We start from the raw sequence: 25,415 nt of genomic DNA, 5'->3' as shown, positions 1-25,415 counted from the left end.
CTCCAATACGAGTGGAGGGTGTGGAGCCCAGAGAAGGCTCAGGTGAGCAGCATCCCACTTTCAGGGGTGAGGGCCACAGGGACAGAGGGACAGGGAGGAGGTGGGGAACCTACAAGGAGGTGGCCCAGCAGAGTGCACCTGTCCCTGGAGGTCCGCACGCAGTGTGGTGAAAGGGGAGGCATAACACGAGGGCTGGATGCAATGCCAGTGAGGAGAGTGCTTAGACGGCATCATATTTTGTCTGTCACCAGTCTGTGGCCACCCAGCATGCTCTCAGCCATGTGGTAGGAGCGACTTGCAGCTCCTGAAGCTGTCTGTGGGCACAGGAGAGAGGGGCTCCGCAAGCTGGTTTTCCTGTGCATTTGTTTCTGGTGGGGTGCCCAGGTCCCTGTGTGAACACACATGTGACACTGTGAATGTATGACAGAAAACCCTCCATCCTAGGCAGCCCCAGCCAGCTGGTGCCAGAACACTTTGTTATGCTGGCCTGGGGAGCCTGCTGCAGCAGCAAACACTCCCAGACACCCGGTTAGCCACTAAACTGAGCTCTGGGGGTGCAAGGCTGAGTGTTGGGGTAGCTATCCCTGAAGAGGTGGCTCTGGGTAAAACTGAGGGCTGGCCGGCTGTCATTCACAGCAGACATGGAGGATGGCTTCCTGTGAATCCCAGGGAAGAAGCTAGGCAAGGGCAGGAGACCTGAGGCTGCGGTGGCAGGGCCTGGCCATTGTCCCAGAGCTCAGCTAGTGCCCAGCCATGACCTGTCATTCCATGCTGGAGGGATGAGAAGGCCAGGAGACTGACCACATGGGCATCCCTGATGGAGGGGGTGCCTCCTCTATGCCTGGGATTGGTCTCCCACACGGGGAAGGGGCAAGAAGCCGTGTGGTTTGGCTCTAGTGGAACAGCTAAGGGAACCTGCATGTGGGGAGCTGGACACATGGGCCTGAGGCTGGAGATGCAGGCTGGTGGAGCTCACAGCACGGAGCTGGCTGAACACCCCGACCCACACCCCATCCTCTCAGCAGACATGGAGGCCCATTGAGTACAGTAGTGAGAATGGCCAGAACCTCCTGGAACACCGACATTCTCAGAGGCGTCCTGGAAAAGACCCAGAAAAGAGGAGGCAGGAGGCAGGATGGAAATCAAGAGTGTGTTAAGGCACCAAGTTGAATAGGGACCATCAATGGCTAAGGAGGGGGTCACTGGTGTTCCAAGAAAGGCTGAATGAGGCCCTGGCCAGGTAGCTCAGTTGGCTAGAGCATTGTCTCAATACTCCAAGGTTGTGGGTGCACTCCCCGGTCAGGGCACATACAAGAAGCAGCCAATGGAGCATTCAATGAAGCATGAATAAGTGGAATAACAAATGTTTCTCTCTCTCTCTCAATTAAAAAAAAAGAAAAAGAAAAAAAAGGAAGACTGAGTGAGGTAAGGGCTGAAGTGAATCTGCTGGTGAGAATTTGGTCAAGGTAGTGGTGGAGCGGGAAACAGTGGGGAGTGGAGGAGGGACCTGGGGACCACTCTGGACAGATGCCAGATGTGGTTGTATAATGGGCAGAGCCTGGTGTGAGGGGGCATGCTTAAGGGAGAAGGTCTTCAGGAGTAGAGAGCATGCATAATGGAGTGTGTGCAGTGGGGAAGAAGCCTTTGGAGGGGGAGAGGCTTCTGCTAGGAGAAGGAAGGGCAACAAGACAGATGAGCATGGGGGTAGGGGGTTGGCGGTGGAGAGCGAACTCCTTGCTTCTTCAAGGTGGCAGAGGCCCCTGTGAGATCGGCCTAGGACAGCCTCCTATCCTTATGAAAGTTCATGGAATCATGTTATTCTGGGAGAATCTGAGAAGGCTTCCAAGAGGGTGCATTCACAAAGGGGAGAAACATCAAAGCAAGGTCAAGGTCAAGGTATAGGAGGCTGGATTATGACTTAAGGCCAAGGCGAGATTTCTGACTGCAGACTGATCAAATGCAGAGCCTTATCACAATTGGAGTCGAATGTCAAGGCCTGGGAATTGTGTCTATGGCTTTCTTGGGGGCAGGGGACTGTGTTTTTCAATCAGCCATCTGCAAGCCAGGTAGGCGCTCTGGAGCTGCTCAACACACACTCTCTGTTTGGAGAGCTCTGAGGGGAGCTGAGCTGCTCACACATCCACCCCATCTCTGCCTCTGCACTTGTCTGTCCCCACAGGCGGCCAGAGATGAGTGCTTAGCACTCCCTGTGCCTGCAGGTGCCAGCCCCTCACTCCTAGGCAAGCGGTACCCCAGCAAGTGTCCTCTCTCTTGCAGCATCAGCTCTTGCCTCTTCTTCCCACAAGCACACATGCATGTTATTCTCCCATCTGACTCCTCCTCTTGACTACACTGCCCCCTTCAGCAAAACTCCCTGAAGAAGTTGTCTATTCTAAGTGTTCACTTCTCTAACCCTGTCCTGTCAGACTTAGATGCCCATTACATCAACTGTCCTTGCCAAGGCCACTCAGCCCTTGTCTTACTGATCCCTTAGCACCTGGCTTCCAGGTCACTGTACCCTTCTGGGCCTCCTGTCCTGCTGGCTGCTCCTTCTCAGTTTCCCTTGCTGGTTCTCCTCCTCACTAAGCTGTGAACTCTGCTGCCCTTGGGGCACCGTGCCTGCACGTCTCTCTTTCCTCTTGTTCACTCTGGCCCCCTTGAGTGCCATTGATAAGCTGAGGACTCTCCAATGTTTATCTCCAGTACACCCCTTTGCCGGGGCTCAGTCTCTGTGCAGATGTACAACTCAAACTTAACAGGTACGAATTGAAGCCTGATACCCACGCCCCCTGCCCAGTCTGCTTCACCGCAGCAGGATCCCTGTTGCACAGCCCTAGGGATGCAGGGCCATCCTTCTGTGGCTCAGGCCTATCCCTTGTGAAATATCCACCTTCTCTCTCATTCCTTACACTTAATCTGTCCCAAGTCCTATTTTTGGCTCTACCTTCAAAGTACAGTAGTCCCTCTCTATATCACGGTCCACTTTCACAGCCTCACTGTATCTGCGGCATTTTAAAAAACATTACATTTAATTATTTATCGTGGATTTTTCGCTATATCGCGAGATTTTGTGGTACTGTTTACGTATGTTGTTAAAGTTATGTAGGTTTAAGAGTGTAGAATATATTTAAGAACATAAGTAGTGTTTATAAAAGTGTGGAAAAGGTTAATAAGGGAGTGGGAAAGGTTAATAAGGGACTGGGAATGGTTTATAAGTGTGTGGGAAGGGTTTATAAAACGTTAAAATTTATATAAATACTAAAATAAATGTAAGGTTCCTACTTCGTGGATTTTCACCTGTTACGGGGGTGTCTAGAACGTAATACCTGCAATAAGTGAGGGAATACTGTATATCCAGAACCCAATCACTCGCTACTGCCACCACCTGGTCTAAGTCACGACCTCCCATCTTGATTAACAGCAACAGCCTCCTCACTGGTCTCCCTCTTTCCACTCTTACACCTACAATTGAGTCATGAAGCCGCAGCCTGGGAACCTTTTAAACAGCAGGATCAGACCACACTCTGTTGAAATCCTCCAGTGGCCCCCAGATCCCTCAGTGTAACAGCCAAAGCTCCGCCACGGCCCACAAGGCCCCACCAGCTCTGTGTCCACCTTGTCTCTCCAGCTGGTTTCCCACTCTGCCCTGTGGTTACTTTGCTCCAACTACACTGGCTGCTGGCACATATGTACCACAGGACCTTTGTACTTGCTGCTCCCTCTGCCTGGAATGTTCTTCCCTTGGGCATCTGCGTGGTTCATTCCTCACCTCTGTCAAGACTGTTCATGTGTTACCTTCATAATGAGGCCCAGCCTGACCACCTGATTTAATACTTTAACCTACCCACTTACTCCTCCAGTCCCACTTACTTTTCTCCTACAACATTCACCACTGTCAAAGCTACTATGTTATTCACTCATTTATTATGTTTACCATTTGTCTCCCCTTCTAGAAGGTAAGTTCCATGTTTGTCCTCTGCAATAGCCCAGGGCCTAGAGCAGTAGCACATGGTTAGGACTTAATGTGCATTAACTGAGTGGATCCCACCCAGTAGGGAGGTACAGCTGGCTGGGCACCGTAAGCAAGAGTCTGGCAGGGCCAACCAGCCCCTGCTGGTCCCACCACCTGATGGCATCTGTTGGGCCTCACCTGGACACCTCCAGGCAAGGCCCTGGCATTGGGACTGCACATTTGCCAGCACAAAGCCCCAAGGTGACCCTGCACCTTGCAAATGAATGCATACTTTGGGGAGGGGTTGCGGGCCCCTCTCGCCCCAGCTGGGATACTGCACCCAAGCATGGCTGGAGATGCTCTCCGCTACACCCGTATGTTAGATAGAAAGAACAGGCCTCACCTAGAGCTGCCACCCTCCAGACTGACTCTGTTCTTATCAGCAACATGGTTACGTGCACCCTTCCCCAGCACAGCACTTGCTGTCCCTCTGACATGCCTCTTCCCATTTCAAGGCTGCCCCCTGGAGGTCCTGCCCCTTCCCAAGTAGCTGCTCAGATGCCCCCACAGCACCAATGGAGCAGCCTAGGTTGTGGTTCTGTACCTGGGCTGTCTCCTTTCTGGGCTGTGAGTGAACTTGAGGCCAGCAGACACCCAGCCTGGAGCACATCCCTGGCACAGAGCAGTTCTCAGTGATTAGCTGCTGACTAGATTGGTGAAGGAGCATCATTGGTCTCGACCTCAGCACTATTGATATTTGGGGCCAGGCCATTCTTTGTGGGTATGGGGTGGACTGCTCTATACATCATAGGACATTTATCAGTGTCTCTGGCCACTCTTGAGGTGCCAGTAGCACCCCTGCCCACTTGTGACAGCCCCAAATGTCTCCAGACATTGCCAAATGTCCTGAGGACAAAGTCACCCCTTGTTGAGAACCAAGGTCCCAGAGAATCTAATCTCCTCAAGCATGAGAGGCTTCTGGGTTTGGCTGTAATGGGATGGGGTTCAGACTTGACAGATGCTTAAGTTAGATGGGTCTCTAAGGGGAAACAGCCTCTGTGGAAGGCACAGCCCCCTCTCAGGGGTGAGGAGCAGGTTGGGACCTTCCTTCCTGTCTGTTGCTGAGTCCAGGGTTGGCAGCCTCAGCCACCCCAGGAACCCGAGACTTGAGTTTTCAGCAGGGGGCTGAAGAGAGAGCTGCTGAGCACGGCGGACTCTGCTGCCTGAGCTGTGTGGCAGTTGGTATATCACAGGCAGCACCGACGTGATGTGAGGTGGCGGCTGCTGGCGCCCTGGCTAACCTGCTGGTGTGCCTGGTCCTGTGCAGGGGCCCCTCCTGCTCTGGCACAAGGTAGAAACAGCACTGAAAGGAGGCAGCTGCTCCAACAACCAAATTTGATGAAGTATCACACTTGTCAACAGGCACAACGAACACGTACTGAGTGCTGGCCATGGGCTTAGGCGCCGTGCTGAGCAGCTTACTGATATTATTCCTTAGTCCTCTCAGCAGCCCTGTGAGTTTGGCACTATTACATTCCCTTTTTTGAGATGGAAAAAGAGAAGTTAAATTCATTCATTCTTTCAGAAAAGATTTCCTGAGCATTGAATAAGGCTTGCCCAAGGTCACCAGCTAGTAAAAGAAGATGCTGGGACTCCAAGTCCAATGCAGTGCCCCTTGACCACAAGGAAGGGCCCCATGACTCCCTGTGAGTGGGGTGGGGTCCTCAAACCTAACTCCCTGGAGCTCCGCCCCCCCCCAACCCCAAACTGAGCAAGCAGCTCTGCTTTACCTGTTTACAAACATTTTGCTTGAAAAACAAAACATAAACAACCTTTCTATAGACACTCTGAGAATCCAAGCTCCTTGGAAGAGGCAGGAAGTTCTGAATGTCTGCCCAGGGCTGGGCATAGGCTGTACCTCCCACCTCCATGAACACAGCTCACCCCACGCTGGGTGGGCCAGACTTATAGCAAGAACCTGAAGACCAGCGCCCCCCCCCCCGCCCCAAAATCACAATCTGACTTTTCAGATCAGCTATCAACACCCCCCTCCCCACCGCTTCCTTCAGGAACCAATGCTGTGCTGAAGCCAAGACCAGCAAGCTGCGCGCTCCCAGAGCTGCCACGCAAGAGCCGTAGAAGAAGAAGCAACCATGCCCCAAGACAGCCATGTAGGGCCCTTTTAAACACAGTAGACAGGATCATGGCAGATGACTCACTCACTCACTCACTCCCTCCAATAATTATATCTTGTTGCCATACCTTGTACACCTGCAATTGTGTTTCCTCAGGGCATCAACTAAGGCACATCATTTCGTTCAGACCTTCTTAACTATAGGGCAAGGAGAAGGGCCACACACAGGGAGGCTGAGCACTCTGCCTGGGGTGGGGGCATTGCCCACTTGTAGTCACAACATGAAATCTTGCTCCCTTTGCTGCCTCTGGAACTGGCAATTCACAGAAACAGAGTCAGGCTTGCAAAGCCATCTGCAGCTACTGTTTTGCTTAATTAAATGTCACTTTAAAAGCGCTTAGGGAGATTTTCTGGGTAAAAGGACTTTGTGCTAAGTTTTTTTAAAAAAATATTTTACATTTTAATTTAGCTAGTAGATCCTTAAAGTGTGTGTGTGGGGATACCTAAATGAGCAAACAGAAAAAGTAGCAGCATGTGAGCTGAGTTAGACTTTAGTTTGTCAAACTGACAGAGGTCTAGTGGTTTTATGCTAATTTCTCATCTTTGGGGTAGGGAGCAGAAATTTGGGGGCAGCTTTAGACATACCCACGTCACTGAGTGACCAGATGAGACTTGGGGCTGCCTGGGGCACCTGGCACTGATGGGAGACTGTCCCAGGCTCTGGGATCTCCCACTGGAGGGAAGTTTGAGTCCAGCTTAACTCATATTTCTGTGTCACATGTGAGAGCTTCACATTCTGAATACAAATTAACACACAAGAAACTAACATCTCCCAGTCACACATCAGTAAGGATGGCGATTCTTTTCCGATCCTATAGCTCTCAAGATGAGAAATATCTGTCACAAGCATGTGGACCACCAGCAGCCAACTCTATGAGCTCTCCCACCTCCAGGCCCGAGCACTGGCTAGAGAGACCTCTTTTCAGGAGCCATATCATTCCAGAAACCCACACAACACCGTTTCCTCCTTCCTGAGTGGGAACTTGCTTGCCTGCATTAACAGATGCCCTCAGCTGGTCCTTTTTCACATCAGGAGTCAGGGACAAAGTGAAGCCCTCACAAAGCAGGCTGAGGCCAGGCAGAGGTAGCTTGCCATGGCCCTCGGCACCCACGCCTATCGGCCCAGTGCCATACCCAGAACTGCTGGCCACTATTTTATAGACGATGAAGTGCATGCCAGGAAGGTCAGTGTCTCAAGGGTACCCAAACAGTAAGGGCGACAACCATGAGCAGGGACAAAGGACCTTATGGATGGAGCATGTACCGTGTTTCTGGATGGAAAACTCAACAGTGGGGCCTGTTGGTGCCCAGACTGCCATGCACCCTGCCCAGGCCCAGGTTTCTGTGGACACCTGCCCGGACACCATACACCATTGGGAGCACAGGAAGGTGGAATGGCAATACTTGAGGTGCCTTTCGACCCAGAATAAGAGTGTTTGCTGCTTCTCAGGCCAAAGCATTTTAAATAAAAACGACCCACACATTCTTGTGTTTGTATAAAAGATATTTACTTCAATTATCACACCTAGGGTGCTAGTGAATAATAATAATAATACATGGTGTGAGTTTCATACAGTGATATTGCTTCTCCATATCATATAGGGACCGTTGTACAGTGCTGAGAACAAACATCGTATGGCTAACCAAAGACAGAAGGGACAACACCGAGGGGCCGACAGGTGCCTCCCCCACCCCCATGCCAGCCGGATCAACTTTTGACTTTTAATGTTGAAAACAAATAGCAAGAAATAAAATGTTACTAGAAATGGGTCACAGCAACACAGCAGAGGCTTCTCAAAGCTATTTGTACAAAAAAAAATGATGCCTTTTTTTGGTCAATTGGGTCTCTGTGAGGATTTTTAAAAAAAGTCTGTGATTGTGAGTATTAACAAACGAGCTCTAAAAACATCTAAGACTTAGTGCGTTACAGAAAATATAAAATACTGCTAAAATGTAAGACACCACGATACACTGGGGGGAGCTGAGCTTATTAAGAATTCTCTGGAAGAAGTCCGCCACTCCGTGAGCGCTTGGCTTGTGCTGTGTTAGTAGTCTGGACAGGAGCGTGGCTACCCGCTCGCAGGCAAGTAGTTATTGCACAATCGCAAAGAGCTAGGTCTTACTCAGTGGAAAAGGACGTGGGAAAACCACCTTTACTTTTCCCACTTTTATAACTAGCTATTCTCAAATGCTTTAAGAATTTTGAACAAATCCTCACATCTCCAAAATGCACAGCATTTTCCGAGGGGGTCTCAAGATGGTGGGACATGAGATGCCCGTTTTCTCAAGGAAAGAGGCAGAAAACGGCTCGAGAGAGAGAAATGCATAGACTAATTTAGAGAGAAATGGAAACCCTTTTGGGAGAATGAGGGCAGTTGTTTCATTGGAGGGCATTCTTTCAAAGAGATGAGAACAAAATCGGGACCTCCAATGATTTCAGAGAAGGGGGAAAGTCCTGGCATGAAAAGTGAGGCAGGGGTTGGAGGCCCTCTGGAGCAGAGGCAGAGGCAGATGTCTGGCTCCACCTGGGGTGGACAGGGTGCCTGCCTCACCCCGGGGGAGCTTCCTTCTCTTGGGCCCATGAGAGTGAGCCCACAGGCCCCAGAGCATCCCCACTTCACCTTCACAGGCCAGTGCAAGCAATTGGGTGTCTTGCTGGCTGTGCTTCTAGCCGCAGAAAGCTCTGCCCACGTCCAACCTCCCGCCATATTTAACCACGTTAAGAGGCAGAGGGGCTCCCCCCAACTTCCTTGATGTGGGTCCTCAAGCCACAGCGGAACAAAGAAACACTGTTGCTTTAAAATATGGTTTTGACCAAATTTGTTTGCAAGAAAAACAACAACAAAAGCCAACTAAGACATGTCAACCCATGTGAGCCTTGTAAGAAACCGTTCTCTCACTCGGAAGTCACAGCCTGGGCCAGGCCGCCTGCCCTCTCTGACCAGGGCTCACGGAAACTTCATGAACCCGGAAGTCTTAGAGGCTCTAGGAGGCTTTGGGGAACTGAATTTTGTTTTTCTAAGTCTCCTCTGCAGCTCCTCACACAAGTGTTCTTCAACTTGGCATTTCCTCACACTGGTAGATTTTTGTTCATTAACTTTCATTTAAAAAGTTAGATATGTGGAGACCACCAGTTTTTGAGTGGCTACTCTGGAGACAGATGTCTGATTCTGCTGGAGAAGCCCCCTGTTCCCCTGGTCAAATCCCCAGACCCTTCGGTTCTTTTTTTGGGGGGTGGGTGGGATGGGGAGAGCAGGAGGCAGAAGACAGTAACCACTGGAGTGATAGCAAAAAGCATTTATAACAACAATAACAACAACAAAACAACACAAAACAACAATATACTCCTGATAAGTACTTAAATGATTAACCTAATAATAAATAGACAAGGATAGAAATAATTTTTTTTTTTTCTCAAGGAAACATCCTTTTATAATTATCCTCATGCACGCTGGCAGGTCAGTAGCAGTCAATCCATCTCAACAAGAAAATGTTAAGTGCTGGAAGGGATGGCTGTGGTCTCACACTGCAAAGGTTCTCAGCTGCTGAGTCACAAACACCCCTTCCCCCATCCATCCAGCGGTTCTGGCCATGCGCTGCAGGCCTAGCTTAGGGGTCAGCAAGAGGCCGGCTGGGGGGTGGGGGCTGGGGAAGCCTGTTTTCCCTTCAGTTCATGAATACACGGAACTACAGTGAACATACTCATCCACAACCTGAATTGTCCTGGTCTAAAGCTTACTTTGAGTTCATTTGGTGTGCAATACATTATCTCTTAAAAATGAAAAATGATTTCTATTGCACAGAGCTTTTACACATAGTCATCTATTTAAGTGCTTTCTGTTTGAAGCAAACTACAAAAGAAAAGACAAAAGGAAAATGAAAAAGGAAAGAAGAACTATAAAACAAAAGCAGCCCCGTGCCACTTCAATCTGTCTTGTTGACGGGAGTGAGTTCACCAGCGGAAGTCCCAATGCTTCCGTACACACTGTGCTTCTGACTATTTTCCATAGGGATGTAGCCGTGACATTGGGATATAAGGCACCTTTCCTTTCTGATCACAGAAAGCTTGATACATAGCAAATAGCATATTTTGTGGTAGAAATTAAAGCCTAAACACTACAAAAATTACAGTAACGCAGACTATACTTCTTAACAGTATTGGATAAATTAAAATGATCATGAAAAGCAACTCAAAGGTATTTTAAGTTTTATAACAGGGAAATGGGGAAGTGCACATTTATGCATAGCCTAATGTCTTTCTCTCACTAGCCTTTTTTAGGATTCTTTGCCGACTATACCCAACTTTTGAAGTTAGCATTTTGGAGGAGACTAGGCATTTTGGAAATGTCTTGTTAAAGCTAAATGTCACTTCATCCAAAAATGAAAATGGAGGTGATGCCACTGTCAGTGTGGACTCACTATCTTTGGAGGGGAGGAGGTGGTGGAAGAGCAGTAGCGAGGCCTGGGTGGGTGGGGGCAGTTCCTGCAAGTGGGACTGACGAGGGGAGAATCGCATTTCCTTCTTCTTCCCTGACCAGGAGTGAGGTTCACAGACTGCTGGGGCAGGAAGACTCTGGGGTAGGGCCCATTTTCGTTCAGCTGGCTGATCCCCACACCCTGTCCTCTGCTGTCTTGATTCACCCAGATGGAAATGGAAATGATAGTCAAATCAGACCATTCTTTTAGCAATTAAGCAAGCTGGCCAGCCGGTCATTCAATGAACCAGGAAGTGGAACTATGTCATGTCAGAATCCCATGTCATCACCTTGCCACTAAAAGGAGGAGCTCTGCCTTGTGGGTCACGATGGCTCCCTTAATGCCACCAGGACCCAAATGAAACCACTGAAGCACTGTGGGCATTTTTACATGTGAGCTTTTCCTGGTAGGCCCAAGTACTCGATGATGGCACAAATCTTAGGCTCCCATTTCCAAATTCTTTCCATCAGAACACTCTGGCCACCAGAGTGGATGGACCCACATCCAACCAGCAACCCAGGGAGCTGGTTTTCATTAGCACTGGGTGGAAATTGGCATCTTCTCCGAGGAAGAAAGGGCCACAAGACTGAAGATTGGGTGAGTAGGCTGGAGAATGCCATATCCTGTCTTTGAGATGCTTCCAAAGGACTATCAAAATGGAGCTGAAGTCATAACCTCCCAGTGCCAGAGACAATCAAGACAGAATTCCCTGATGGCAGGTAGGAACCCTGGGGAAGTGTCCTCATGTGGCCATTTAGGGTCAGCCCAGGGCAAGGAAAATGACTGTGATGGACCTTAACAGCTGAGCAGGAATGGGCAGAAAGCAGAGGCAGGCCAACGACAAGGCCCTTTGAGGCCTAACACTGCCCTTGTCTGCCAAGGAAACAGCTGACAGATCTTCAAGAACAGGTGTAAGTCAAGATAAAAATCCATGTGCCTCACAGAGCACAGCTGTCTGTCCATGTTGTGCTCACAAGAGAGAAGATGACTGCCCACTCGGCCAAGATCATGGATGCCACCCTCCTAGCCTTTTCTCTCCCACTGCCCACTTGCCACATGGTTCTGAGGGGTGTGGGGTAAGGAGTGACGTCAAATGGCAGCATTGGTTAGTGAGGTAGATGGGGACAAATGAGGATTGTGACAACAGAGAACATCCAGGGAGGAAGCCAAACCTCCGGCCCGAAGGGACGTGGCTAACAGCCCACCACACAAGCCAGAACCTCGCCTTGCTAAATCTCGCCTGGACAGCTGGCTTACTGGCCTCCAAGAGTAGGGGCCTGGGATAGCTATGAGCAGACTCTTGTTTTAATAGGCTTGTTGAGAGGTGCCTGTCATAGTGTATTTAAGGCAAAGGCTATTGTCCCCCAGCTCCAGATCTAGTAAGTCACTATTGCCACTTCACTTTGTGCTAATCCCAGGATGTGCATATACTACCCTCCCGCCCCTGCCCTCTCTGCTATTTTCAATGAGGTTTGTTTCTCTAAAATCAGGGGAATGTGAAACAACACACAGAATATCAGTCGAGTTCATTGATTACCCCTGTATGAAAGGACACGAGTTAAGGAGGAACAAAGAAACCCAGTCCAGCTTTAGTTGGGAAGGCACCCTCCTGCAGCCTGAGCTGCCTGGTGATTCTTACTCCAGTCTCTTAGGGCATGGTTGCTGCGTGATCTTAGGGGAGTCAGCTGACACCGACGCGCTCTCTTGGATTAAAGTACAACCTGCCTTCTGCTTGGTTTGCTCAGGAGCTGCATGACTGATGTGCCTGGCCAAGGAGGCAGGTAGGGGTGTTTCCTTCCTCCTGGAGCTGACCAGCTGGACCCAGGGTGGGGAGGGTCTCTCAGGCCAGACAGAGCACAGAGTGACACTTAACCCAAAGCTCCATAGCACTCTGAGTTGGGACCACCAGACCTGAATGTCCACATCAGACAGGATGGTTTTAAAGAGGGGAGAAAACAAAGATGCCAATAGGAACAAAACTAGGCTGGGAGGCATCTGTGCTTAGGAAGTATAGGGGGGCTATGAACGGTTATCTTTTTGCCTCAGTCACTTTCCCAGACACAATGGCCAGGGTTTGAGAATAGTCATACGAGTCAAGATTCTGGCATTTCCTGGAGACTTCTCCGAAGCCTGCATCCCAGGGCAGTCGGCTGACCATAAGCCACTGCGCGCTGTGATGTTCCCCAGGCAGGTTGGCTCTGATAATTTAGTTTCTTTTCTAAAGAAAAGCAGTCTGGTGGACAGAAATCACAGACATCCTGACTGATCTGGAAGTTCAAGGGAGGAGGTCACTTGGGAGCCGGGCGGTAGAAGCGAATGGGCATGGGTCTTGGCCACAACTCGCACACCTCCCACCTCAGACACCGAAGGACAGTGTGGGCAGGAACCAAGGGTCAAGAGGCTGACCGTGAACACTGATTTTATGCTGAGCCTCCACTTAGCCAGCTAAGTCATGGCAAAAACCTTAAGTTATGAACACTGCCTTCAATTAACAAAAAGAAGCCATTTAAAATGGTATAATGGAGCTTGTAATTAAGTGTTAGTGTTTTATATGGAACCGTTTTCCCCAGGGGAGAGGTACAAATCAGCTTTTCAAACTGATGGAGCGTAAAGAGGAGGCGGTCGGCTGCCTGTGGGAGCCACTGCTTGGAACGCCAGCCAGCTGAAGGTAAAACCCCACGGAGTGGATGCTGTTCAAGGCACTTGAATATTGCTTCTCAAGATGAAAGCCCAACCCTTAGACTCAAACTGAGGGGCGCAATGAGGGGGACGCTTGCCCCGCTGACAGGTTTCTGTTATTTAGTGGCAGCTCTTAGAAGTATTATAGACAGTGATTGCTCAAGCATAAAAGAGAATAGGGTTGGAATAGAAATAAAAAAATAAATAGAGAAAAAATACAAATACAGAACTGCAAGCAAAATTTAACCAACTGATTGTATCGAGCACCCAGATGTAAGTCTGGCAAAAGAGAGAGACTGGAAATCAACAATAATCTAGTTAAAAAAAAAAAACAAAACAACAAAAAAAACTAAATTGCTTGGAAGAGCCAAAGTGGCTGTTTTAGACTGTTACTATTTGGCCACTAAAATGAACAAATTTATAATTTTTCAATTTCCTTGTATTTAATACCTCCACAAATAACAGTCATGCCTTTAAAACTAAAACATTACCCTACTATTTCCTGTTAACTCCCTGCTTTTGATTCTGATGAAAATCAGATATTTAGCGATTCATCACACATCATGACAAAATTCCCTCGAGGTTTTTGTGGAGAGGACACCACAGTACTGTCAGGGGCTCTGCTACTCACTGTCCTAAGGGTCACTAATGCAAACTTGCTCTTCTTAATGCACCTGAATTGAGCCAAATGTTAATCTGTTTCCCCTTAAGCTCCTCCATTTTGAATTCTCTTCTCGCTGAACAAGATTTCAAGTTCAGAGATGATCTAACCATCAAAAGACAAATGGCCTGCCTCACAGCCTCCTAGAGCCTTCTGAAAACTTCTTATTCATGAAAAGGCATTGTCTTTAGTGTAGTGACTCTTAAATTTGTGAAAACTTGAACTAAGTGCTGCAGTTGCAGGTTAAAAGACTGTAAATGAAATATATAATTTCTAAAACGTCATGCAAGAAATGTGGTTTCACATCTTACAGTCAAAGTCCTACAAGTTAATTAATACAAGCACACTGAGGTGTAATAGCGGGAGCATACCTCTAAACTTATAACTCCCTCCCACCCCCAAATCAAAAAAGATAATATTAATTAAACTTAAGAAATAATGAATGCACCATTAAAATGTCATCCAAAGATGTTGACCTAAGACAAAGGTTTCAATGATACACAATACGGTCAAAAAGTTTTCAATCAGTAATATACAGTATGACAACTACATCTTGTAAATTATACCCAATACTGCCGGCAGTCTATCCCTCTAAAGAATATTTGCCCCTTTCATCCCTTCCTAACAATCAGATAATAAAATACAGCACCTATAAATAAGCAAAAAAAAAAAATATATACCGAAATCATCTATTGTTAGTTTAAAGATATGGCAATAAAGAAGTCTAAATTAGCAAACTTGTAGAAGCCATAACTGAACAGCTTATTGAAAAAAGGTGGCAGTAATGCACTCTACGTGTGCACAGGTACTTAAGAAAATACACAGACGTATAAAATTGCACACACGCACACACGCACACTCTCATTCACCTCTATTCTCACGCATATACACATAGACAACAGGAGGAATCAGAGACAAGTTAGACTTTTGATTTGTACTTAGACTGACCTAAAAGACTTAGTAAAAGACTGCATTAAAGAACGTTCCAAGAGACAATATGAATGAAGGGTCAATGGTCTGGTCTGGAAGTGAAGAGTATTGATGTTTTGGTGTCAGTTTGGGCCATCTCTATGGGGGTGAGAGCAGAGCCCAGATCGCCACGTTCTCTCTTCTGCAGGGAAGGATGCTTCCCACGACTTCAATAGTCATCAGTGCTTGTGGTGGGAAGAGAGGGAAAGAGAGAGTGCGCGGGAGCCCTGCCCAGGCCCAGGGAGCGGCGTCCCCTGGTGGGGCTCAGTCCATCAGGCGCCTGGGAGAGTGGTGTGAGGTGCAGTGCCTTCTGTGCCAAGGAAAGACTGCTGTCTACGAGGGGTGGGCCCCGTTTGGCCCCAGAACTGTCTGCTGTGACCTGAGTGGCCTACTCTTTCCTTTCTTTAAATGCTCACACATGTGCAGATGCACTAACACAGATGTAGACACCATAAATTAAACAAAATAAATGAATACATGCTACAGTTCTAACTTGTCTCCTAAACCTCCGAGATATGAGGTCTGATCAGCGTGCTCTGCGGTTAGAGGTTAAAAAGCAGATTATAAAATACCTAGATTCGGATCTTTTCTTTTTGTCCTGATTTGGCCTAGAATGGAGTGTATTAAACAGACCCTGGTCAGCAAAAGCCCAGAGTCAGTTAAAGCTATGGATCAATGTGCACTACATGTCAGGATTCTATTCACGTACAAGAAAACACTACATCAGCTACCACAAAATCAGTTATTTTCCTGATGTGACTTTTCTTTTTGTTAAAAAATATGTGGAGTAAATGTGTTTTATTTTAATTCAAAGTTTCAAACGAGAAGATTCTTTACTTGAAAATATTTAGGAATCCAAACTAGTGTGTTTAGAGTCGGTTTGACTGTGCAATCTCTTAGTGGCAACTGAACAGCTACAAAAACTTTCTTTTTTAATTTTTCTGAAAAATCCCCCCTCCCCTTTTTCCTGGTTTAAGAAGATAATAGTGTATTATCGCTCTGAAGCCATTAGATGGCAGATAAAAAGCCCCCTTTTAATATGTGGGTTTGATTTTTTTTTTTAAAGCCCACACGAAAGAGGAGGGCGCAAGGCAAAGCTGTAAGAGTTATTCCAGAACCTGTGGAAATCACTTAGGGCAATAAAAAAAACACTTCAGGGTACAAAAAAGCTCGACTACACATTTCCGTTTTCTTCCTTGAAAACACAACATAGATTGGGCTTAATGCTCCTTTGTTTTCTATATGCACCTTGGCCTATGGCGATTTTGCCCTGTGGCCCGCAGGGCAGTAAGTGCGCAACACGGTCCAGGCCGCGGAGTCGCCGCCCGCCCCTTGGCCCGGCCCTGCCCTGCTCGGCTCAGCCTGGCGGGTTGGGCGGGCGGCGCCTCTCAGAACTCCCATTCGATGGGCTCCTCCCGGCTGGCGGCCTTCTCCAGGCGGTGAATTATGCTGTTCAAGTTCGCGGCCTTCTTCTTCCTCAAGGGGTTGTCTCGCGAGTCCCTGGCGCCCGCCGCCTCGGGAAGGCCGAAGAGGCTCTGAAGTGAGCGGGGCCTGCGGGCGGCCGCCGGCGCGCTGGTGCTTGGCAAAGCGGAACTCCTCTCGGCGTCCCGGGCCCGGCAGGGGCCGTCCCCCGGCTGGGCGGCTGAGGTAGCGGCGTCCTCCCCGGCGGTGGGCGCGGCGGCGGCGGGCTTTGGCACAGGCCTCGGGCCGTCCGCTGGGCCTTCGGGCTGCGGCGGCGGGACTCGCGCTCGGCCCTCGTCGGCCTCGTCCGGGGCTGGGCTCCCCAAGGGCGGCGCCTCCGCATTCTCCGATGGCTTTGGCGCCTCCTCACGTTCCTCCAGGGCCGCGACTGCCTCGGCAGGCCCTCCCTGAGACTTGGTGGCGGCCGCGGGGCCACCCGACTCCTCAGCGTCCGCGGCGCCCGGGCCCTCGTTGGCCTCCACGCCGTCACAGCTGTCGCCCTCGGAGCTGGGCGCTGGCCGGCTGCTTCGGGCCGACGGGGAGTCGCTGGCCCCGGCCTGGCCCTGGCCCCCGGCCTGAATCTCCTCAATGAACAGTTCTCTGCGGATCCGAGACCTAGGAGACACAAGCAAGGAGGGCACCGTGAGGCGGCCGCCATGCACAGGCCCTTCCCTTGAGCCAGGCCACCTGCCACCCCTGTTCCAGAGTCTTCGCCCCTTCGCACAGATTCCCACACTCCCACTCCAGCCTAGCCAGGAGCCTCTGCAAGGCCCCACTTGATGTTCCCCAACTCTGTGCCGTTGCATAGGCTGTCCTGCGCTTGGAACGCCAGTCCTCCATCCACTAGGATGCAGCACCCATGCCACTTACCCATCTCTGTCCCACCCACCCCTAACCAGGCTATGAACTGCCAGTTCCTGTTACTGTTTGCACACCAACTGGCCCAGCCTGGGGCTTACTGGTATACAGTAATAAATGCTGACTGAATGACCGGAAATGCAGGGTGAGTAGTAACCATGCTTCCTCATCAGGACTTCATGGAAGAGACAGTGCTGAAGTGGGATTCCATCAAGTCATGTTCCAACTAATTTTCTCCTCTGAAAGGCGAAGACCAGGGGTCAAGCAGAAAGAAGACCAAACGTGCTCCAACACATCAAGCATGTTTTAATCAAGCTGAGTGCGGCTGCCATTGGACCATGTGTTCCAGTATTTTGTGGGGTCTGAAGGAAACAACTGGGGCCTTGGCCCTCCCTGTTTTGGAGACCTTGGAAACAGACATCATGAAAAGGCTCCTATTGTCTTTCTGCGCTGACGTTTCTCCTCCTGTCATGCTGACAGTACTAGCCTCAATCCGAAGTCTCTCTAGGTGTTTATGCCAAAGAGTTGACGAAAAAGCTAGCCGTTAGTGGAAAAGCATCTTGAGGTAAATTACCAAGTTGTGTCCTACAGAAATTGGGCCTGCAGAAAGCCCTTGGAGTGGGAATGCAGGAAAATATTTTCTGCAGTAAATATAACTCAATAACGGTACTGTTTTTGAGACCTCACTATATATTAAGTCCTGTGTTGGATGTGGGAAGTGTTGGGAGCCAGGGAAAATCTAGCTGTAGCTTAGTCCAGTATGTCAGCTCTGGTGGTGGCTATCTGCTTCATATTATTTGTTCCCTCTATAGGGTGAGCTCTGAGATGCTTGTCCTGAAGATGATTTCTGAGCATGAGTTGCAGGGTGAGCTCCTGAACCCCACTAGAGGTTCCCAGGGGTAACAGAAGACTTTCTTCCTTCCCTGGGGCTACGGTGGGAGCCTGTGAAATGATAGCTCCTGTCAACAAGTTCCTGGGCACTATGCTGGGAGGGCAAACCTGCTCTTTGCTGGCTTTAAAGCCCCTTGACAGCTGAATTGCCAGTTGGGGTGAACACACAATCCCATTCGACACTGGTTGGGGAAGTGGCAGGCTAAACGGGCAGCTAAGGGTTTGGTCCCAGCCAGGCCACAGGCCCGTCACAGGCCCACTAAGTCCTAACTCTGAGTCTCAGGGTCAGACTGGCCCAGAACAGGGCATAGGCTTTTTAGAACAAGGCAAACCTGGGTTTGAAATCTGGCTTTGTCACTTACTATCCATGCAACTTGGATAATTTCCTTAACCTTTTTGAGCAAAATGTAGAGAACTGTATCTTCTTTACTGAGACATTAAGATTAAATAAAATGTTAATGTATAATATAGGACACAAAGTAGACAACAACAAAACTATTCTTACCATGTAGGTGCCTTTTGAATGACAGAAATATAAGTGCTAAGGCTGAGGTAGATGGGTTGGGTTGAGGGTGGGAGGGAACAACTTCATGCCTGGGGTATGGGGTCCAGGCTGTCATTCTCACCAGCTCAATTAGCATGTATAACCTTTCTCTGTAAAATGGGGCTGGCAGCACTGTACTTAGCTGCTGATCGGAGGATCTAATTAGATAACACACCTATAAAGCTCTTGGCTCAGTGTCTGACACAGGGTGGGACAAAAGTAGGTTTACAGTTGTGAGTAAACAAAACAGTTTATTCTTCATTATCTATTGTATTATTTACCATAAGCAACTGTAAACCTACTTTTGCCATACCCTGTATTATGTGCTCAAAAGATATGAGACATCATCCTTCTTAGCCAAAGAATTGTCTCTGTCTATGAGGAATATTCTGGTTTAGAAAGACCAGGTCTCAGAAGCAGATCTGGTTTTCAGATAAGTCATGCAAGGTTCACAGGCTACCATGGCTTTTAGGGCTCAAAAGAGTTTCTACAGGGTAGACCTGCTCTTCCAGGAGACCAGGCATTTTGTGGTATGTTGTTCTGGCATTCATGGTCCCATTCCCAGGTAAATGGTCACTCTAAAATACTTCTAATTTCTTCAGGTAAAAGGATAAGAGGAAGTTTTTTTTTAATTTTTTTGACTGAGACAAAAACTGATCCAAGCATTATTCCCTGAGGGTTCCAGTGGGGCAGGAGAAAATAAAATCAATGTTTGCTCTTTAACTCGTACAGAAAGAATGTAAGAAATTGCCTCTTGCTTAGGAATTAAACCCATTCAGTGATGTGTGCTGAGCACTACTGTGTGCCAGACCTTGTGTGAAGCTCTGTGGGACACACTTGGAAGGAAGATCTCAACAGAGTGATGGTGCTCACTTCTTTACCAGACTTATTTTGTGGCACGTTAAGTTGGTCTGTACTAAGCATTTATCTTACTTTATTTATTTTTAGGGAGAGGGGAAGGGAGAGAGAAAGAGAGGGACAGAAACAGCAATGTGTGGTTGCCTCTTGTGCTCCCAACTGGGGACTTGGCCTGCGATCCGGGCATGAGCTCTGACTGGGAATTGACCCTGCAGCCCTTTGGTTTGCAGGCTGGCACTCAATCCACTGAGCCACACCAGCCAGGGCGGCCTGTAGTAAGCATTTAATAGAAGAGCTAGAGCCAGTAAGACAACACTTGCTCTGATCGAATTAATGCTTGGCACTTTATTCCTGGGTGACCTTAGGCAACTTTAGTTCTCTAGGTTTTATGCTAATTATGAATGACTTGGTGCTCATTTTTTTTTTTTAGTAAAAGTTTATCTGAGCCAAAAGAGGATACACGCGGAAGCAGGATCTCAATAGAATGATGGTGCTGACTTATCAGACCTATTTTGTAGCTTATAACATTCTTGTTCTTCTTTTAAGACCCTGTACATCTCATGATATTTTAACAGATCTCCACAACTGAAACTAACCTCTGCCCTTTGCTCTCCCATAGCCCAGCCTGTTTTGTTGTGGAGTTATTTCTGAAAGAAAGCATTTCTGAAGCATCTACTGTAGATCCAGACCTGAGCTCATTTACTGAGTTTTGAGAGCCTATTGCTATTCTTCCTCTCTCCCCCTTTTCTATTTTTGTCAAGGGTGTATAATAGGATTTGCTTCTCCACAATGACGCACTGACCACCATGTGATGGGCATTACCATGGTTGCCAGGAGGCCAGCAAGATGAGTGACAGCAGCTGAGAAACCTGAGAGAATGTGTCCTAGACAGGAGGCAGTGATTGATACTCAACTGACGCCTGAAAGGGAATCTTGGGAAAAGGTGGCAGGACGAGAGGAAATGGTTTGGGAGATGTTTTGTGTAATTAGTAGAACCTTTACCCAGATACTCAGCAATCTGCAGCTTCATGCACTGCTGTCCAAAGTTATAATACTTGGATTAAAATGTACCTAACTTCAAGGCTTAAAATTATATCTTCAAATGCGCCTTTGGGTCTAGAAAGTGAAAATGGGGTGACATAACACCTGGCAAAGAGAGGCTCCAGTGAGCCTCTGCCCACACACATGTCCAATCATTCTCCTCCATCTCACTTATTTATTGCCAAAGTTTCCTTCCATGTAGAGGGTGCTCCAGTATTGTAACTGCTGGCCTCACTTTGCCTCTGTTTTTATCTGATTGGTAAATTAGGATGATTAAGCTGGTTGTGCTCAGCTCTCGTACTTTCTTTGTCCTCATGGGAGCCAGCCCACACATAGGGAGTCCTGCCTGGGGTCAGTGCTGCCACCATGGATAAATTTACCTGCATCTAGGTAGCAGTCTATTTTGTTCTCACACTAAGCTACATCTTTTAACTTAGCCTTTATTATCAATAAAGGTGCTGTTTGGCTCCCATCTAATATTTTAAAATTTTCCAGTTTGTTCAGAACCTGGGAGGTTTATGGGCCCCTTCAGAAACTCCAGCACAACCTATCAGATGAGGCAGGACTCAGTTAGAGACACAACTCCTCCCTCTAGCCCCTGACTGTCACTTGTTTCAGGTGAGTAAGTGTGAGGGTCTAATTCACACCAGCTACATGTCACTTTGGTATAACAGGAGTATCTACCCTAGTTTTACTGATCCCTAGAGAAAATGATGTTCTGATGAGAACTTGCAATCAAGATGGCCCCTTAGCCTCAACACATTCAAGAAAACTGAAATTATGTCAAGCATCTTCTCAGATCACAATGGCTTAAAATTGGAACTCAACCTCAAAGAAAAAACTCAAAAACATTCAAACTCATGGAGAATAAATAACATGTTATTAAATAATGAATGGGTTAACAATGACATCAAGGAAGAAATCAAAAAGTTTCTGGAAACAAATGATAATGAACACACAACAACCCAAAATCTATGGGATACAGCAAAAGCAGTCCTGAGAGAAAAGTTCATAGCAATACAGGCCTACCTAAAAAGGACAGAAGAATCTCAAATAAAAAATTTAACCCTACAGCTACAAGAACTAGAGGAAGAACAACAAACAAAGCCCAGAGCGAGTAGAAGAAAGGAAATCATCAAGATCAGAGCAGAATTAAATGACATAGAGACTAAACAAACAATTCAAAAGATAAAAAAAAAAAAAAAAGGTGTCCCGTTAACAAGAAATGAATCAAGCAGGAATTTCTATCAGGTCATTGGAAATTCTTGGTTTCTAGCAGCAGAGAGTCTTGATTATAGCTATGATCAACAATTCATTATTGTTCAGTGAATTTCAATGATCTAATCCAAGCATGTCACCTCAGTTTACTTTGCTGTACATGGAAGGCACTCAGCCCTCCCCTACTCAGGTAATTTATTCATCCCCTCTGAGTTTTATATTTTCACCTGTAGAATGCAGATAATACTATATGCATTATACAGTTGTGAGGATTGAGTAATACAGTGTTGTTGAAACACTTAGCTCAGTGTCTGGAGGTCTATAGATGCTCGATAAATTGTCATTAACTCAGAACTTTCCCAAAAGAAAGTGTTTTACACTACTGAATTTATTTAATTACAAAGCTAATCAAACTAATTTGGAAAACAATACAGTAAAAGACCCTGAGAAAGCATCAAAAAATCATTTAAGAAATGTTCACTGCCATGGAAACCATGAATGCCTATACTCTCCCTTATTAAATAATATAAATTAGAGGGAAAAAAAAATTTTTTTTCTTGTCATAGATGCCCCTATCTCTTTGGAGTTAAGAAGGCCAACAGAACAACATTAAAAGCCACCTAACTAACCAAACCACTGAAAACTAACCAAGTCCTCAGTCCCCAATAGGCCAGGGGCATACCGAACATCATTCCTGTGGACCATTAATGTCCACACTCTGCAGTACAGATCAACCTCTTCCAAAGGGCTGAGATCAGGGTCGTACCTGTAATTGTGGAACCAGTTGATGACAGTGCTGGTTTTCAAGTTGAGCTGGGTGGCAAGTTCCTCGATGGTTTTTGGTGACGGGTATGGCTTTTGCTGATATGCTCGTTTCAGAGCTTCTTTCTCTTCAGGAGCCAGCACCACACGGGGTTTCTTCAGCTGGTGCTGGGGCTGGGGACTTGCGCCTTGGCTATAGTCAATGCCAACGGAGGGAGGCTCGCAGGGCTGACTGTCGCTGACTGAGCTGTGTCGCCGCTTCATGTAGGCTGAGGAAGAGAGAAGTCAGACTGAGGGGCAGGCCCACCTGTGAGATCTGCCCAAGCCCCTGATCCCCACAGGATAGCGTTGGATTGAGGTACAATCTTGTGGCATCAGGCTGTTCTGCCCTGCTCTTCCAAGGGCATCTCAAAACTTGGACTAGAACCATTCTGAAAGCCAACATATACTCACTGAGGACCAGCTCTGTTATAATGGGAGTTCCCCGTCTGTCCCTGCATGACTAACAGTTTAGTGGGGAACACAGAGAAATATACAGATAGATGATCCTGGTAGGGGGCACCAAGGGAAATTACTCAGGTCAGCCTGTGGAGGGGCCAGGGAAGGCTTCCCACAAGAGATGATGTTTAAACCGAGTCTTGAAGACAAAGAGGGATTAATCAGAAAAATTGGTGATGAGGTAGAGATGGTAGGAGGTTGCTCCAGAAAGTGGGAATAGTATGTGCAAAGACACAGAGCTGCACAGCAGCATGGTTAAATTGTGCTGTGTGTGTGCATGTGAAAGGGGCAGTGGCGTAAGAGGAGCTGTCAGACATAAGGCTGGAGAGATGGGCAGAGCAGGGGTAGGATAAACGTTTGGACTTTATCTTAAAGACAATGGAAAGAAAGGGAAAGATTTTCATCAAGGGAATAATATGATCACCTATATATTTCTGAAAGGCTGTTGTAGCTACAATGTGGAGGGAGAAGAACTAGAAGGAAAAATGATAAAGATCTGAAATGAGGCAGTAATGATGGGGCTGGGAGAAAAGCAGATGGATTGTGGAGATGTTAAGGGGTAGAACTGACAGAACTTGGTGGCTGATTCAGTGAGGGACTAGAGAGAGGGGAGCTGAGGATGACTCTCTGGTCTCAGGGTGGGTAGTGATCTCTTTGGGTTGGGCACCATGGAAAGGACAGATTAAAGGGACAAGATGATGGTCTGTTTTAGAGGTGTGATGTTTGGGGGCCCCCTGGGTCCTACACATTGAGATGTTCTGTAAGCAGTTGGATAGATAGGTATTAAGCTCAGAAGAATGGTCTGGGCTGGAGAGAGGAATTTGGAACCACAAGAATATAAATGGTAGTAGAAATCAATGGCATTGATGAGACAGAGAAGGGCTGAGGATGAAAGTGTGGAAGACACACATGCAGAGGATATTCCCAGGATGCAACAGCCATGAAGGAAACAGATGGGAGGAAAACGAAGAGACAATGGTGTACTGGAGGGATGAGTGGAAAGTGATGGTCAATAGCATCAGTGCTGCAGAAAGGAAAGTCTGACAAGGACCCCAGAATGTCCTTTGGGTTTAGTGATTAGGAGGTAACTGGAGACCTTGGTGAACAGATAGAGTGGAGCTGTGGGAGCAGAAGCCAGACTATAGTAGGTTAAATAGGGAATGGAGGTGAGGAAGTGAAGGTAGTAGGAATGAATTACTATCTTAAGAAGCCTAACTGTAAGAAGAGAGAGAGACAGGATGGCTTCCAGAAGCCGAGGGGAGAGAGATGACAAAGAAAGCTAGTCATCTGGGTGAGAAAGATGATCACTTGAGGTGCACGAGGATGGGTAGAGATATAGGAAACTTTAAAGGAACTGAGTGGGGAAAGTTGGTGGCCTTTGTTTTCTTTATGAAGTAGGAAGACAGGAGAAAAAGTGATCTGAAGTGATCTGATGGAGAAGGGATCTTGCGAGTGGAGGCGTCATGGAAAATGGTGGTAGGGGGTAGTGGAGAGGGTTGGCTAGGGGTGGGGAGAGAAGCATAGAGAATGCCACTGGAGATACAAACTGAAGTGGCACCAGCACATAAGGTTTAGGATATTCTCTAGTAGGTCCCATATGCCAAGGAGGATGGGTAGAAAAAACTGGGAGGGCACTAACCCAAGGTTGGGATTTACAGAGGCATGAGGAATGGAAAGGTGTGAGAGATAGAGTATCATAGCCAGAGAGTAATGAAGTGATGGATCACGGGGTCTGGGATGTCAGGGAAGGGGCTAAAGGCAGCAGAGGCAAACTGATGGGGAAAATATGGGAGGGGTATCTGGGGGCCATCTTGGTTAAGGTGGAATGAACAGAGAAACACGGAAAGATGGAAGGACAGTAGAATGTGGTGAGTGAATTTAGGCTTATAGAGGTAGAGTAGTTGTGGGTGATAACAAGATTTGGGGAACACCTACGGGTTGAGGAGGTCAAAGAGCTTGAAGCCCAGGTGATATATGGGTCAGGCAGGTCATAACATCTCCCTGGATGAGGCAGGATACGAGCATGGAAGAAAGCAATAATCCAGGAGATATAATCTTGAGAAAATATAGAGTGAGCAGGAGGCTGGCAAATGATGGAGATGACAAAGGGACTTAAAATACAGCCTGTGGGAAAGAGCTTTGAGGAGGCAGGGAGCAGCGGCCAAGTGGCAGGAGCAGGGCTCAGAGCTTGGGGAAATATGTGACCTGCCCTAGAAGGGGCACAGGAGGGAGTAGAGCGGCACAGGAGCTGGAGACGAGGGGAGTACATGTGCAGATGTGTTTTTACTGTGGAATTAAGGGTTAGGAGGGGTGGTGGGGAGTGTGTGGCTGCAACAGGCTCAGGGACTCTGCC

General features: G+C 47.7%; 1 protein-coding gene across 8 annotated transcripts in view; it reads right to left on the bottom strand.

The window, feature by feature from the left end:
- The window catches only part of CUX1 (cut like homeobox 1), a 362,525-nt gene that overhangs the window by 10,436 nt on the left and 326,674 nt on the right, over positions 1 to 25,415 (bottom strand). For 6 of the 8 annotated variants that reach the window (XM_090276816.1, XM_090276819.1, XM_090276817.1 and 3 more), the window contains 2 exons: positions 22,569 to 22,833; positions 14,625 to 17,007 (listed from right to left, as the gene is read on the bottom strand). The exons of the other annotated variants lie outside the window; for them this stretch is intronic. In XM_090276816.1, the coding sequence (XP_090132942.1) occupies positions 16,320 to 17,007; positions 22,569 to 22,833 (953 nt within the window). In that variant the 3' untranslated portion in view covers positions 14,625 to 16,319. Of the gene's footprint in view, positions 1 to 14,624; positions 17,008 to 22,568; positions 22,834 to 25,415 lie in introns of those variants that run through there. 8 annotated transcript variants of the gene reach the window in all.

The sequence above is a fragment of the Furipterus horrens genome, unplaced genomic scaffold (assembly GCF_987537825.1).
Source record: "Furipterus horrens unplaced genomic scaffold, mFurHor1.1.pri manual_scaffold_5, whole genome shotgun sequence".
In the NCBI taxonomy this organism is placed as follows: Eukaryota; Metazoa; Chordata; class Mammalia; order Chiroptera; family Furipteridae; genus Furipterus; species Furipterus horrens.
The sequence above is the reverse complement of the archived record's forward strand: the minus strand, read 5'-3'. Positions and strand labels throughout refer to the sequence as shown.